This window comes from Planococcus citri, chromosome 4, assembly GCF_950023065.1.
Source record: "Planococcus citri chromosome 4, ihPlaCitr1.1, whole genome shotgun sequence".
NCBI classification, from domain to species: Eukaryota; Metazoa; Arthropoda; class Insecta; order Hemiptera; family Pseudococcidae; genus Planococcus; species Planococcus citri.
This window is the reverse complement of record NC_088680.1, coordinates 25,339,594-25,356,941: the sequence shown is the minus strand read 5'-3', so window position 1 is coordinate 25,356,941 and position 17,348 is coordinate 25,339,594. Positions and strand designations below refer to the sequence as shown.

The window sequence follows — 17,348 nt, the reverse complement described above, 5'->3', positions numbered from 1 at the left end:
AAATAAGTGGAGGAGAAGGTACAAATATGGACCCCCTCTAGCTTTTTGGCTTTAAAGGGTAGAAAAAATTATCAACATTTTTTTTCGAGTATACCATTCGAAAGGCTAAAGACTCTAGTATATTGTGTAAAAAAATTTATTTATTTTTTTTGAAAACTCACGGAGAAATTTGAAATTTAGAAAAGTGACATAAAATGGTACAAATGTGGACTCGGGTACAAATATGGACCCCCCCTCAAAAAATGAATAAAAATTTCAGAAAATTGAACAAAAATTTATTTAAAGATGTTTTTCGATGCTTTGGACTTGTCTTCTTTGTTAATAACACTTTTCTCGACATTCTAAAAAATATTGAATCAGAATTAGGTAAAAAAAATTTAGGGGTCCATATTTATACCCATGCAAAAAAAAAGGCTCAGTTTATGAAAAATGAAAAAAATTATGAAAATCAGTTGAAGTACAGACAAATATGAAAGTATATTTTGAAAGTACACATTGTAAGCTACTTACTTCGCTAATAATTTTTTTTCCAAACTTTATTTGAAGTTGATGAATTACCGAATGAAAAACTTGTAAAATTTTCCATTGGCAAGAAAATAATATGCAAAAAAAACAATTGCTGATGAGAGACACCCAAGTTTGCATGGATCCGAAATAAGTACATGTATCATCGATACTACACTACTAGTATAATTTTTAGTACTCAGCATGACCGTAGCGCTAGTGGTTGTACACTAAACCATGGGGGGGGGGTCCATATTTGTACCTGGGTCCATAATTGTACCTTCTCCTCTACCTAAAAATGGCCGAAAAAAACTTACAAAATCAAAGTTTGCTGTATTCAGATAAACTGCTTCGTTTTTTTGGAACCACTGAATGCAATCTTTCAGATTATTCTGACTTTTTTTTTTACATGTCTAAGAGATGTATCAAAATTCTGACGTACCTAATAAAATTAAAAAATTAATCTTCATACTAAAAAAAAAAAAAAAACAACAATATTCATCAAGAATGACATATTTTTTTAAAATTTATATATCGAAGATTTTCGACCACAAGTGGAGTGGGACGGGTGAGTGAAGATCTCCGATTTTCGATGATTTCATTAAAGTATGTTTTGGTGACCATTGAAACTGTAATAAATTTTAAAAGGTTGAAATTTTACAATAAAAAGAGAAAAACACTGTTTCTATGAATTTATTGCAATGGCAACTAACACTGAAAGTGATCATCTAATATGTACTTAACTTGACATAACTTATGATTAACCTCGTTTTTTTAGTTTCAAAATTTGAGGTGAAAAACATACCTTCTTACAAAAATAAGCAAATGAAAAATAATCAATTTTTTAAAAAATATCGAGTGAAATAGTTTTTGAAAAATTGTCTTGTTGCAAGTCAAGAAATCATTTGTGATTTTTTCTCTCGTCCTCTTTCTTCTAGTGAGGACAAAAAGCATGGAAAACAATGCCTACCTTATCAAATAATTTTCATTTTTCATTGTTTCCAGAAAAATGCGATAGAAAATTATTAATGAACTTTTTGTGGAGGACTAGAGCTGAGATCTTTATGCTCTGCATATTTTTCTATCGACTAGAAAAAGTGCATATTTGATAAGATCTCCAATTCTCTCGTATTTTTTGCATATTTACAGAAATTTTGAAAATATCGAAATTATTAAGACCTTTTTTGTTTAAAAAATTGCAACAGTGCTAAAATGTCATCAAGAAAATTTTTTCCTAAAATAATTTATGAATTCATAAATGACGTCTTGTTTTACTTATTTTTCAAAAAGAAAAATGTAAGTATTCTTTGATCACTGGGTTCATTTTATTATAAAATAACAGTTTTCATGTTTTTTAGCTTGAAAAATTCTTTTCAAAATTACGTCACGTCATTCAATTTGAAATTTTTGCATATCTTGGGTGAAAAAAATGCATAAAATATTGCATATTTTCATCATGTTTCTGCATAAAAATCCCATCTCTAGAGATGACTATAATTTGGATACTTTCACCTTATTGTTTTTTTCAAGCATTTAAAATATTTTATTTTAGGTATTTTTACAAACACCCAAAAAAAAAAAATTTTTAAATTTTTGAAAGAAGAAGAATTCAAATTATGTTTCGAGAATGAATTTTCTAGTACTTAATATTTTGAAAACGAATATGAAGGCAAAAAAAATATTTTCAAGAGCCCTCCTGATAAAATGGGGGGGGGCAGGGGCGAAAATTTTGTATCGATCCATGGTCTTGATAAACAAAAGTATCCATTTTGTGCTTTGTGGTCACTGGTCATTTCCATAAAAGTTCAATTCAAAGAAGTTTCATCTGCTTAATATGTCAAATTGAAAAAAAAAACATGAAAAAATGAAAAATTGAATTTTTTATATTCTTTTTCTGAAAAAGAGCTAAGAGTCAAAATTCAATACTGATGATATTTTTTATCGTAAATATCTTTATTGACAGTATTTTTTTTTTCATCTTTCAATTTTTTTTCTTCAAAATACCTTACTGCTTTCGTGTATTAATTTTTAATTTTAAAAACTGTATTATTCGATATTCATAAGCGTGGCTTGAAGAGTTGAAAGTGCCCTCCAAAGTATCTAATGGAAATTCCCATCCACATTGCCCCTGTACGAGCAAAGTTTACATACCTCGGCGTTGTTTTTTGTTCGAATATTATATGAAAATTCCGAAGGAATTAGTTGTATTCGAGTCTTTTGTGTGCTGGAAGACCGACGACGACGACGAAAAGATACAAGACACGAGACACTCTGTGTAAGGCTTCGAAACTCCACCGAGAAGAAAAACAGATAGGGCAAATTAAGAGATAGTTGAAATAATTCGCATAACTTTTCAGCATCACACGATGTCTATAACATAGCAATAACGTAGGCAAATTGTTCAATAGCCGAGAGAGGGGTGGATCAAGAGTAATCTCTCGTATAGTGATGTTAAAATGCGCGCATATTCATTTGCCTGCGCGCAAGGTGAGCATTTGCGCGCATATGCGCGCATTTGCGCGCAAATTCCACAAATCAACGTTATTTGCTTCTATTTGTGATTTTCAACATGAAAAGTTGTCCAAAAAACGAAAAACATGAAAAATAGGACTATAAAAGCAGGACAATTTCTCATATTCTATTTTGAAGGAAGGGGAAAATGTTCAATATTATTACAATCGATTTTTTTTTCGATTCAAAATTTTAAAATGTATAGATTTTTCCTCCCTAATTCATCATTACTAGAGTGAAAATTTTTAGAAATTTAAATTTTCAAAATAAAGGAAAAATAATTGGGAAATGGAAAAATTTTTGATTCAAAATATGAAAATACGAGGCATTTTTTCAAAACTACCTCAATATTTTTCAGAAAGGGGAGGCCCCAAATTTTTGTTTTATGATTAGGTAAAAAATAGTAAAAAAGACAAAGCAAGATAATTTCTCGAATTTTGTTTGAATGGAAGGGGGAGGGGTTCAATATTATTTTTTCACTACTTCAAAAAGAATTTCGATTTTTTTTCAATTCTAAATTTTTAGATGGTTTGATGCCTCCTCCCTCCCCCCCCAAATTTATCATCACTTCGTAGAAAATTTTTAGACATTCATATTTTCAACAAAAAAGAAGAAGAAGAAGAAGAAGAAAGAATAAATGGAAATGGCAAAAAATTTTAGTTATAATATGAAAAGACAAGCCCTTTTCTCCCAAAAATACTTCAATATTTTTCAGAAGGAAGAGTCTCAAAAGTTTTGTTTCATGAAATCATGATTTAAAAATAGAACAAGTGAGTATGTCAAACAAACAGGACATCATGAAAAAAAAGGGAAAACAGCAGAACTTTCTGAAGGACACATTTTTCAAATATTTTGACTGTTGAGAATCAAATAAAACCAAAATTCATCACTCTTTACCAAGAAATTGTTATGGACTCGAAGTAAAAACTGCTCAAATGATTTCATTTTCTGACTTTGGGGGAGGAGAGTTAATTTTACAGCGTTTTTATTAGTTTATTCATCAATAGCGACCTCTGGCGTGTATTTTGATATGTCACATGCTTTTTTCATCGCGCATATTTCGAGCATTTGCTCAAAATTTTTGGGCGCAAATGCGCGCATATGCGGGCATTTGCGCGCATTTGCTCGGCGAGCATATGCTCATAACATCACTACTCTCGTATAAAAAATTTATATATTTTGTACAAAATGTCGTGGAAAAAACACAAGCTGGGTAGATACTTCGGGAAAAAATTTAGAGAAGACAAAAGATGAGAGAATCTGACGGGATTTTTTGTCGTCTCTGTACGCTCGTATTGCTACGAAATTCTAGTTTCGCTTCGCTCTGTGGTCACAGACACAGCGTGGGTAGGGGGCAGGGGGAACTGTAAAAGTAAATAAAAAATACTCGTTACACGCGGAAATAACTTAACGTATAATAAAAATTTATTTGTTTTTATAAAATGGCGAAATCTTTTAATCTTTTGATTAATGTGTAAACTTTCGCCATCGTTATATATACGGGCTTTTGAAAATAAGTTAGCGAAAATACGCGAATAAGGATGAACGCCGGCTAATGGAGTTGCAGTAAAAAGCTACCAAGGGAGAGGAGATCCAGATCCGCGTGCACTGGAGGCGAAGAGAAGGGTTCTATACTATTTCTCGTATATAGTGTACGCCGAGCTATATAAGCGCAGAAGTTATATAGGCAATAAATACAATAGTATTGCTTGGTAATTTACTTTGACCATTGCTCTATATAAAAAGTTTATTCCATCAAAATCTCATCTACTCTGTGAAAGCCTTCGATTATTGGCGAAAACCCGCAAAGCGAAAAACGACCATTGTTATAGCGTTCGGCGTATAGTACACTATATATATGGTTTTTTTTTTACAGTTTAATCAGTAATGTCTTTTTTACCCTCCTTCATCTACTTACGTCGCGTTTTTCTTTTCTGTATACGAGTCTATACTGTGAGCTGTAGCCCTATATGGATGTTAGATCGGATCTAATTTTCTACGCCATTAGAACTTTTTCGCTCTCTGTAGTTGCTGGCATGATGGTAATGGACGCGGACGTGATGGCTGAAGTTGTAGAACTGTTTTTATGACCAAATTTAAAATTGAAGGGCTCGTAGAAGGTACCTGGGTTGGAATTTCAGGTAGTTAGAGGTTTCTATCAGATTATCTTACGTGTTGTTAGTTGATAGGAGATGATAATGGCTTGAATAGGTAGATCTGGTGTAATTATAGGTGAATTGGGAAATAATTAATTATAATTGATTAATCTAAAGTTGTATTTTTTTTTATGTTTCAGGTGAGTTCGAATTTTCATTATAAAAGTAATAGAACATTGGAACCATTTAAGAATGGGTAAGTCATTTTGTGATTTTTTTTGGATGGAAAATCTTGCTCCAATTGATGAAGCGAAGCAATTACATATTTTATCAAGTATAGGCACCTAATATTTATTGTATCATGTTCTAAATTGATTTCCAATGAGTTGAAATATTAAAAAAAAAAAAAATGAAAAAAATTGAGATGGTCTAAAAAAATGGTGCCAGAAAACGCTTCTGAGTTGTTGGTTTTCGATTTTAAAAATTTTTGTTCTGAAATTTCAGATTTTGAAATAATTTTAGTAAAAACACGATTGCGAAAACGAAATTTTTCAGTTCGATTGTGGAGGTTTTTCGTTTTTTGATCTTTGGAAACTCCAAAAAAATACCCCCCCCCCTTTGTCCCATTTTTACCCTAATATAGGGTACTTGAATTTGAAACGTACATTTTTTTCTAAATAATTGGAGTGAAGTCAAAATATTGGAAAATTTTCCAATAAATTATGTAGGCATTGTTCAGAAAGCCAGTTTTAAAAACTACATAGAAAAAAATCAAAGAGAAAAATTTCTTATGACTTCTGAACATTTTTCTGAAATTGTCTTTTTTTGTTTTTTGTTTTTTTTTGGGAGGGGGGCTTCTGATCAAAATACCTAGCTATTTTCAAGGGGGAAAACACGATAACTAATGCTGATTTTTTTGTCTTCAAAAAAAAAAAAAAAAAACAGTGGGTAGGTACATATTTGGAAATAACAATTTTTGGTTTTCGTTTTTCTGAAAAATGCTTGGAATTTTTCATCTGACTTTGGTTTCGTTTTCAGTTACCTTTTTGGCAATACTGGTTCAAAATGAAAAAACTGCAATTTTTTTCAAACTACGACGCAATTTTCTTCATGTGTAAATCGGGAAAAATTCTCATTTTGGATAAAAAATTAATAAGTAGGTAATTTTTCAATTTTTTTGGGCTAGAGAAGTGTTTTGAGAGTTTCATCTCAGAAATTGGTGTACGTGCATAGATTTGAACTCAACATTGTTTAAAACTCTAACAAATGAGGGGTGTCTATTTGTTGGTTTTTTTTCGGGGGGGGGGGGGGTATTTTGATAATGCATAATTGTACGGGTTGGGAGGAGGGAGGGGGGGGGGTCAGAAAGTAGATTAATATTTGAACTGATCATCCTTGAAATCCTAACGAACAATTCGTTACTCGATGGTTTTAATTTTCTAGCATTTTAACCCTGCATTGTGTGAGCTTTTTACAAAGGAGAAGGTGTGTCAGAATAATTGGATCGAAAAATTACGTACATTGATATTTAAACTCCTGAGAACTCAGATTATTAACAATCAATGTGCCACATATTTCACTATTTTTTTTCAAAAATTTTGTTCAAAATTGAGGACCTTTTTCTGTTTTTGAGGAATGTTCAGATCCCATTTTGAAAATTAATTTGCTGCAAAAAAGATGAAAAAGTGAGTTTTCTGTTTGTTGTTTTTTTTTAATTCAAAATTTCAGAGGTAGCTTTTAAATTTGTTCCCATTATGAGAACTTGAGCTTTCATCTTGAAAGTTCATGGCTCATAAAATAAATAATAAGAAAAAAATATTGAGCTAACCACTTTTTTTCTTTTTTGAAAAAATTGCAATTTGATTTATTACTTCACCTTTTCTGGCAGAATTTTTCGAAGTTCACTTGTTGAAACTTCTTTCAGTCATCAATAGGTTGAAAATTCACTTTTCCTGATTCATCATTTGAAGTAGAAAAAATAAAATTGATATCGATGCTTTAATTGAAAGTGCTTGAGGGATAGGGGAAATCGGAAGAACACTTTCGAATGGTAGGAGAAGTATTTTTTTTGAGGAGAGAGGGATAAAATCGTATTCTTAGATAGGAGTAAAGGATATCTGAGAAGCACCCTCAAATCATGAGGAATGCATTCAGAAGGGAGGAAGGAAGTATAAAAACTTAAATTCCTCCACATGTTGGAATTTTTTTTTAAAAAAAGGGTGGGGAAATGTGAAAGACATTGTGCTCAGAAGTTTGTAAAATTTTTGAAATGGTCGTACAAAAGTTCAGCAAAAGCTCTAAATTTTGATTTGGAGATTTTTTGGAAACCTTATTGTAACCTGTGACTCGATGAAACTTTTTCAGGGGCTCCACAAGTCAACCCACAATAGTTTTGGGGCGTTTTTCCCCTTTTTTTTTATCAATTATTATGTAATCGAATTCCATGGGCAAGTTTGAAAAGTTTCTCAAGAGAAGACTTGATGTGAAAGAAATTAAAATACGTGTATAATTTTTTTTTGGGGGGGGGAGTTGACAGAAATTCAAGAAAGTGGGAAAAATTATGAAAAAAATTCCTCTCATATTTTATACATCATTCATCTCCTGAGTTTCTCAACTGCTTTAGAAATGAGCATCTAAAAAATTCAGAAAGCTGTAACGTAAGAAAGAAGGATGGAGCCTCCTTAATCCTCCTGACTGAGTCTACATCGAATTCACTTCTCAAAAAAGGACCAAACTGTAAAATTACAATATTCATACATCGTAAAAGTTCAAGGCTACGAAGTAGAGGTAACACAACACATTCACAAGACACTCTTAGAAAGAAAAAAAACGAGAAGAATAATCTTATAAAGATGTTCGTAGTAAGCAACATCTTCGCTCGTCTCTTTTTATAATGTTACTAATAAAGTGATAAGATTGCCTCGGCAATTCCTTTTCCTTTTCTGCCTGCAAACGAACCCATTTCAAACGTGATATTCTGTTTTGGATGCGAAAATCGCCCACATACCAGACTTAGGCGGTTGTATCGATATTCAAGAATTGAATGCAAAATGAGCGATTCGCATCGCATAGAAATGGAATGGCTTCATCGTCGTCGTCGTCGGTGGAAATCTCAACTTGAGCCAATTGCCAATCTTACGTGTGTTTTTCCCTCTTCTATGTACTTATATTATATGAATACAGTAGACCCGATTTATATGTAGATTTTTATCTTTCTGGCATTTTTTTTTTCGTGTTCGTTTGTCTGTGCCAATATAGTGTGTGGTCGCTCTGGCTCGCCTTCTTTTGCGATTTAAATCGTTTCATAGTCCCCTTCTTATAATGTAGCATTTCTTTTTTGGCTTAGTCGGTTTAGAAATACTAGGAATGGTGGTCTCGAAATATCCACACATCGTTGAAAGATCAAAAAAAAGGGTGGAGGGACCGAATATAAAAAATGGTAAAAGGAAATCGAATCATTTGCTGTGACGATATCGCACCGAGACCAAGAGAGCTATCAAAATGCAAAAACTCTAATCCGCATATTTTACATTAATTGGGGTTCTTTTTTTTTGGATTATGTAAAAGTCTAGTCGAGTCGCCAAAAAATATGAAAAGAAATAGACTACGATAAGTAAAATCGAAGAAGGAGCAGGAGGAAGGGAGATATTTGGATACGTAACGTATTCCACTGCGATTAGATTGAACGACATGAAGAAAAACAGCACCGAATGAGAAAATGCGTAGAATACGAGCCACAAGGCCTTTTGAAATGTTCACGAAGAGAAAATCTGGACAGAAAGGCAGATTTAGATAAACCAAGATAGACACTTGACAGCTCAAAAATGAAATGCCCGAATGAGTATGCCTCGAGATGAGATTCTCTAGCTTAGACAGCTCTTAGCTCGCTGAGAAATAAATAAATAGTCGAAAATAAAGCTGAATACGAACCTTGTGAAAATTATTTTTACCCGAGGTGTATTTTATTGTGCTTATTTCATTATTAAATTGGACAAAATTGAAAGAAAAAAAAATATTTCTAGAAATTAAAGTAAAAGTATAACTTAGAGTATAGAAATGATTCGAATATTTTCAAAATTCCTGACTTTTATACCCAAAATTGGAGGGTACCATTTGTTTCGCCGCGGACGTTTCGCCGCCGCCGAAAAAGGGTCATTTTTGAAAAAGCGTTCATTTCGCCGCCACGGTGACGTATTACAAAATACACAGCTGTTCATACATGAAATGAACTGAAATGAGAAGTAGATAAGTACGTGCTGAATGAGAGATGTTCTGTGATGAAGGCAGTAGTCCAGGTCTTTCAGGGTCCAGGGCTTGAATGAAGTGTTCAGGGCTTTCCGGGGCTTTTCAGGGCTTGAAATTGAGGGGTTCCATGGAACAAATGCACTTGCAAAATTTTATTACAAGCTAACATTTTCCAATTCGTTTTACGTTTTTTTCTCATGGAAGACAGTTCAATATATGTATCACTGAATATGGTGAAATTAATATAAAAAATAATTTTTCATACATTCAAAATTGTAAATGAAAAAAAAACAAAAAAAAAGACTAAGGCCCCTTTTCCAAGGAACCCCTCAATTTCAAGCCCTGAAAAACCCCGGAATAGCCCTGAACACTTCATTCAAGCCCTGGACACTGAGCCCTGAAACCCAAACCCAAAGTTTCCTGGGCCCCAATCCATAGCTCAAGACCTGATAAATTTTTGATTGAAAGCCCAAGCTCCGAAACCCAGAACCTGAAAAAAATCGTTTGGGGGCTCATCCCCGAATGTCATAAATGTGAATAATTTTCTAATTACATATCTACTTATAATTTTATCAAACATAATTTCATTTTTTATCATTACGTAATGTTTCACTGTGGCGGCGAAACGATCGCTTTTTCATAAATGACCTTTTTTCGGCGGCGGCGAAACGTCCGCGGCGAAATGTCCGCGGCGAAACGTCCGCGGCGAAACGTCCGCGGCGAAACAAACAGTTCCCAAAATTGGAATGTCATCTGGTTTATTATCTAATTATGGATCATTTACGTCGCTCGTTTTCTTCTTTTTCTCCTTCGCCTCTCCTTTTTTCGAACTCGATCCACCTATCGAAGAACTCATCTTTAATTTTTTGGAATTACTTCTTCTACGTTTACCAATAAGTTTGGTTATTGTCGAATTCAAATCTAATGTCCCCTCGATCTTGACGTCGATTGAAAAAATTTCTTTGACCACGTCGGAATTCGCTGGACAACAATACGCATATTTTCGCGCATTCTCGATTACGGACTCGTCCGGGTTCTCTTTTCCCCCGGGCCATTTGTTAAATTCGCATACAACTGGCTCAGCGCATTTTGGAGCAATTTGAGGCGTATTCGGGGGTGTATTATGGATATAAATGAGCAATCCTTCGCGTTCGTTTTCGTCGTAGATAAACTTGCACCAAATATTTGGGTTCAAACGAGGTGGCTCCAATTGAGGTTCCTCGGGTTGGGTTAGTGTTCCTTGTGTGGATAGACTGTCTATAAAGACACTGTCCTGGGATTCGATTGGCGCATCTGTTATCGGAACGCTGCTCTCCGTTTTGTACTCACTTCCCTGCGACATTGGAACGCTGTCCATTTTGTAATCACTTCCCTGCGACATTGGAGCAGTGCCCATTTTGTAATCACTTCCTTGAGACATCGGGACACTGTCCATCATGTAATCACTTCCCTGAGACATTGGAACGCTATCCATTCTAATATCACTTTCCTGAGACATTGGAACGTTCTCCTTTTTCATATCACTCCCGTGAGATCCGATTGGTGCATCATTTGTCGGACTCGGGACACTGCCCGCTTTGATTTCATCTCCTTCCGGATTGTCTGGTGTTTCGTTGGCTGTCGCGATACTCTCCACCTTGGTGTAGATTATCAACTTGCTGTATTCTAAAGGTTTCCAGAAATAAAGTCTCATTTGAGCCTCTTGTAAACTTCTATTGACGATGGACATGACTGGAACAAGTTTCTCCCAAAGTGGAGCCATGTTCAAGATGTGATTGGTGGTTTTTTTCCATACATAGAATGCGAAGTGTTCGGGAGGTACCAATGGTTGAGGCAGCATTATGTCATGTTTGGCCGGATCTTTCTGCAATTTTTAATGAGTAAATTGTTTTATCTTTGTTGATTGTGCGATAAAACTATTTATTATAGTGATAGCATACCAGCTTTTCAGATTCGTAAGCTTCCTTCAAAATTTGAAAAGGAGCATTCCATGTTCCAAACGGATCGACGCTTATTTCTTGTTTGATTGGTTCCTTGGTCTCTATTTTGACTCTATCGAATACCACTGGTGTCGTGACTGAATGCTTTGTCCATATGGTTTCGTTAGTTGAAGTATCGTAGCATGCTTTATAAAATGGAGTGACTGATCTTTTCATGTCTAACTTCGTACTGGGATCCTGTGAACATTTAGTTTTATTTCAATAATGAAAATACAATATAGGTTGTACAGCAGGTAGGATGGAGTGAAAAAAGACATAAATCCTGAATTTGGTCGAAAATTGGTGAAGATGTTTACTTCGAATAGAACATTAACCAGAAAAATTCCGAGTCCCCCTAGTCATTTAATAGGTCGATCTAAAAGTCGTCGAAGTGGGGTAATTACTATATTAGGGTAGTATAACCTATGCTGTCCATAGATCACTTGCCTCAAGAGTTACGATTTCAGTTTTTGAATATCCCTGATTCATTTCCAAATTCAATTGTTTTTAGTTGAATTTTTCCCAACACCTGCTAAGAGAGAAAAAAATATGCATTTGGAAAATTTGATCGAAATAATTGTGAGAAGTGCAATTTTTGGGGCATTTTAACCTGCTGAACACGACCCAGAGTTAGGTTTTTTTTTTGTAAAATGAATTTTTCAAGTGACGAAAAAATGCAGTACAGTCGATAAAAATTCGTAAATTTTGCGCCAATCTTTACTGCACAAGTGCACGGATTCACAGGGTGGCTCAAAATTCTCCTGGGTTGTCTCCCATGCAAAGTTAACTATTATGTTTATTTTTTGAATCAAAACTCTGGTAAATTACTGGTAATTTCTAGTAAATTACTGTTAATTTCTAGTGATTAGTGAATTACTGGTAATTTCTAGTAAATTACGTATAATTTCTGGTAAATTACTGGTAATTTCTTTCTGGTAAATTACTAATAATTTCTGGTAAATTACTGATAATTTCTGGAAAATTACTGGTAATTTCTGATAAATTACTGGTAATTTCTGGTAAATTACCCACGTAGCACTAATGAGATCGTCAGTGGCCTCAACAAAAGTATCTACATGATTTTACATGATTGTTGATTGAAAAAAGTAGGAACAATATCCACATAGGGGTTAATCTAACTACATTTACAATAATTGATTAAAAATTGACACTATGTTCAAAAATTATGACGGAAATGCTGATGGCTGTCATTGCTGTCTACATTTGTATTAGAGCTGAAAACAGTACTCGCTATAGCGGGTAACTACTGTGCCTGTACTGTAAATTCTCACTACTGGCCAGTAGCTGGTATCGAGTTGGAAACATGTCACACCAGTTCACATTGTAACTGGTAGCATGTTGTATGAGTAGCGGGTGTACTGGCATTATGTCATTATTGCCAACAATCACTGTCAGACATCAATCACACATACAAACAACAGGTATCGAAGTGTAACTCCTCCCTCTTACGCATTATCAAATTTTGGGGTGTGTGCGCAGACTAAGTGCGAAAACGATCAGGTTGTGCTCGCTATAAGCTACTATCTGTACCTGAATCAACTCGATACATCCACTAGCGGGTTTAGCCGGTATTTTAACCAGATACCAATAAGCGGGTAGCATAACCATTTTCAGCTCTGATTTGTATCTCTACAGTCATGTGCAAGATTTCAATTTGTAGATACCTTTGTAGACCTTATGATCAATATCAAAATTCAGGTCGCCTTGTCGATCCGAAGTTGATGTTGACTATCAGATCGACAAAATCATGTACAAAATTTTGATCTTGTATAGTTACTTTTGTCGATCTAATAATTGTCATCAACTTTGGCATCGACAAGACGACCTGAATTTTGATATCGATGTTGCCTACTCATTTGTCGATGTCTGAGTCGACAACACAATAAGAAAAATTTTCCAAGTCCAGAATAAAATGGACTGAATATTCTTTTAAGGCCTCTCTACTCAACAGCGCCAACACCCTAGTGGCTAGACAATGTGACAGAAGCAAGTAGGACAGTGGTGACCTAGGTTCGGTTCCCTCCCAAGGCAAATTTTTTTCTTTCAAAAAAATTTTCTAGGGTGAAATATTTTTGAGAATAATTTTACTTGAATCAAAAAAAGAGTTTTGGGCAGATTTTGCACATTTTCAATCAAAATGTGCCTCTTTACTCTCAAAAAAATGACACCAATGTCGAGACCTTGTCGAGACAAAAAATGAAGGGAGACGACCGTCGATTTTGATATCATCTTCTCACTCGTCATGCATTAATATTGGTGTTGATAAAATGTTGTGTCAACAAGTGACGGATTAGAGATCTTGTCTTTTCCATCAACTTTGGCATTGCTTATGCTTATGCTTCACAGGTACTGGCAACTCTGGTTAAATAACGGGTGATTTTGCGTAAATTACTTAGGTAAATTACATTCTGGTAATTACTGGTAAACTACTGGTAATATTTCTGGTAAATTACAGGTAAATTATGGTTAATTACTGGTAATTTATAGTAAATTACAGCCTACTGGTAATTTCTGATGAATTACAATTTACTAGCAATTTCCGATAAACTATTGGCAATTTCTGGTAAACTACTGGTAATTTTTGGTAATTTCTTGTAAACTACTGGTAATTTTTGGTAAATTACTGGTAATTTTTGGTAAATTTCTGGTTATTTTTGATAAATTACCGGTAATTTCTGATAAACTACTGGTAAATTACTGGTAAATACTGGTAATTTCTGTTAATTTCTGGTAAATTGACGGTAATTTTTCGTGAGCTACTGGTAGGTAGTTTCTGGTGAATAACTTTGCCTCTTTAGTTTTTAGGGTCGGCAACTTGACCAACTCGTAATTTGGGCTACTCTATTACCTGATACCAGGTAAAATATTCTATTTCTGTCCCTAAACGTCCTGTCACGTGTGTACGAATATATGAATACATAATTGTACAAATAAGGGACTAAGGGTGTTCCAAAATTGGAGTCAGTTGGATTTGTGTTCAGCGATCTTTTTTTGGACTTGGATAATCTTTTTCCATGATTAAGTAGGTATATGGCTTTTTATGTACGAGAAAATTATTTTTATCTGTTTTATTTGAACTTTTCAAAATTTTTGTGAAACGATTTTTGTTTTTTATTCATTTTTTTCAATTTTTCAATCACGAATATTTTTTGATTTTTTTCAAGTACTTATCACGATTAAAAATTACAAGACATGTGTACTATTTTGATTTCATACTTCATTAAATTTCTGTTTGAATTTATCAAATTCTGGAAAAAAAAGTGATGTCATTTTCAGGCGAACCTTTTATACCAGAAAGGCAATACGGCGGATTCATTAGATGTAAACTTTGGGCACCCTCAGTGCCTGTCTGCCTATAATTAAATAAACTGAATAGATACATACTTTCCGCACTTCTCTCCTGTGAAATTCTTTCAAAATTTGTCTACTTCCGCAACGCTATTAATGGAAAAAGCATTACTCAAATGCTCACAATGAAATAATACAGGTACCTATTCTGATTATATGCAGGTACTTTGATAGTATAGGTAGGTACTGTCTTCTACGTACGTAAAATCCAAATGTATGCATGATTTGTGTGTCTGAAGTGCCACAACTGACGAATGGGTTTCGTTCCTCTTCATCGCTGGCCAAACTTTTGTCTTTTTTATTTTTTGTTGGAACGAAAATCGGTTTTACTTCTGTTGGGCAAGTTGAGCTGTTACCGGTTGAATCGTCAGCGGATCGAGTAAATACGCAATACGGTAATCTGAGTGTTTCTTTTTTTTTATTTTTGGAAGCTGTTATCAAGTTGGTAGTTTGTTTTTCATTTTCAGCTCCGCATGCGTATGCTGTGATCGAAACGTCTTGTTGCGGTGGTTCATCTTGATACGAGTAGTCCAGTATTGGTAACGCATCGTATTCTGTAAATTTCGAGAAGGTTATGAAAAAATGAATTAAGCTATTGATTTTGTATAAAATTAGAGTTTTTATTCTAATTTTGAAGTCGGTGGATGAGCTGAGGGTTTTTTTTGGGGGGGGGGGGTGTTTATTTCGATTGGAATTCGCTGTACCATACAGATTTACTTATTTTATCGAGAAGGAGATGAAATTGGTATCTATTAGGTAGAGGTAAAAGAGGACTCACGCGCGGATACATAATTGAACAAGAGTACGTTTATGAAGAATGCCACGTAAAATCTCATCATACGTTCGTTCGTAATCTTCGCGATTGTACTTCTGCGAGAAGACACGCATAGAATACGTATACCTAGGTATGGGTTGAATTTTCTTACACGGGGACGTTTTTACGATTTTTTTTCGCAATTTATTGAGCTTTATAATCGGTAGGTAACAGCTGAATAAATAGTTTCAGTATTTCAGTATTACGTGGTGTTTTGAAAAAATGTTCAATAGGTAAACATTGCGCCATACATCGTGTGTCATGGTGAATCAGACATTACGTCTTAGTTCCGATCGAAATCGTTGATTTGTGAAACACCGAACATTAGAATATTTTAAAATGTTCTTAATGTTGGAAGAAGGATGATGGGAGGAGAAGAGGGAAGATTCGGTGCGTTTGCGTCATTGTATGTAGCTGTACTGTAGGTAGTTTTAAAATTGAATAATCTTACTGATTTTGTTCTTTGTAAATTATATCTTCAGTATTGCAAATTTTTCTACGACGATTGACTGAAACTTTGAAGAGTTGAGAAAAGCAATCAAGTTTCTCAAAGTTCGCATTTTTTCATAGCAAAGGCTGAGTTTGACTCAATTTAAAAATTTTTAAATCAAATTGTTTTCTGATTTTGAATATTAATTCTGGTGTAATGTATGGAGGTGAACAAAAAAAATTCAGGGATAGTAACTTCTCAGAAAAATTGAAGAAGATACGGGCAATTAAATGTATTAAAACTTGGAAATCACTTGAAAATTTGAAGCAAGCTCCTTTGATTTTAAAAATAAATTCAATTTTGACAGATTTTATGGAATTTTTTTTGGAAAATTGAAATTTTCAAAAAATTATTGGATGCTTCAAAACGACGTGGAACTACTTTCAGATGACTCAGCATCTTGAAACCAAGGTGAAGAGTAAATGTACCCCTCTCCATAGCCCCTTCAGCCCCCTCCATGACATTGGTGTCATTTTTATATGATTTGATACCGCTGAGCACGAATATGACCTCAGATTTTCTGCTACACTCACTACCCCCCCCCCCCCCAGAGCCCCTCAGCCACCTCAATTTTCACGATTTTCGAAATAAAGTTATTTTGATGATGTTGTTTTCATTGCTATGGAAAAATTACATTAGTTCATTGTTATTGTACATACATAAAATTTCTCGTAGAATGAGCTACAGCACATGGCTCTCCTTCAAGGAGGGTGGACCCTTGAATTTTTTTCCACACAGAAAACGTAACAAATCTGTATGTGTACTGCACTGTATAGGTATGCGGAGCATATGTGGCGTATTGTACAATAACAATTTATAAACTTATGTAATTTTCTCATAGCAATGAAACCAATATCATCAAAATAACTTTATTTCGAAAATCGTGAAAATTGAGGGGGCTGCAGGGCTCCGGAGAGGAGTAGGTGATTGTAGCAGAAAATCTGAAGTCAGATTCGTGCTCAGTGGTATCGAATCATATGCAAACGACACCAATGTCATTAAAATAACTTCATTTCGAGAATCGTGAAAATGGGGGGGCTGAGGGGCTCTGGAGAGGAGTAGGTGAGTGTAGCTGAAAATCTGAGGTCATATTCGTGCTCAGAGGTATCGAATCATATGAAAGCGACACCAATGTCATCAAAATAACTTTATTTCGAGAATCATGAAAATGAGGGAGGGGGCTGAAGGGGCTCTGGAGAGGGGTAGGTGAGTGTAGCTGAAAATCTGAGGTCATATTCGTGCTCAGAGGTATCGAATCATATGAAAACGACACCAATGTCATCAAAATAACTTTATTTCGAAAATCGTGAAAATTGGGGGGCTGAGGGGCTCTGGAGAGG

At 34.5% G+C, this 17,348-nt stretch overlaps 2 protein-coding genes across 2 annotated transcripts in view; one reads left to right on the top strand and one right to left on the bottom strand.

The window, feature by feature from the left end:
- Positions 1–17,348, top strand: part of LOC135842966 (protein O-mannosyl-transferase TMTC2-like) — a 533,307-nt gene that overhangs the window by 417,353 nt on the left and 98,606 nt on the right. The gene's annotated exons all lie outside the window — the stretch shown is intronic.
- Positions 9,052–15,817, bottom strand: LOC135844332 (uncharacterized). Its single transcript, XM_065362496.1, has 5 exons — positions 15,483–15,817; positions 14,906–15,258; positions 14,741–14,794; positions 11,297–11,533; positions 9,052–11,220 (listed from the first exon to the last, which is right to left on the bottom strand). Exons 1-5 carry the CDS (start codon positions 15,541–15,543, stop codon positions 10,126–10,128), a joined length of 1,800 nt encoding a protein of 599 aa, XP_065218568.1. The 5' UTR covers positions 15,544–15,817; the 3' UTR covers positions 9,052–10,125.

Bases quoted from the DNA above. Each gene is read 5' to 3' on its own strand.
- LOC135844332 (XM_065362496.1), bottom strand. From the start codon at position 15,543: ATGATGAGATTTTACGTGGCATTCTTCATAAACGTACTCTTGTTCAAT. The intron at 15,259-15,482 runs GTGAGTCCTCTT...CGAAATTTACAG, and splicing joins GTTCAATTATGTATCCGCGC to AATACGATGCGTTACCAATA. The intron at 11,221-11,296 runs GTATGCTATCAC...TAAAAATTGCAG, and splicing joins CTTACGAATCTGAAAAGCTG to AAAGATCCGGCCAAACATGA.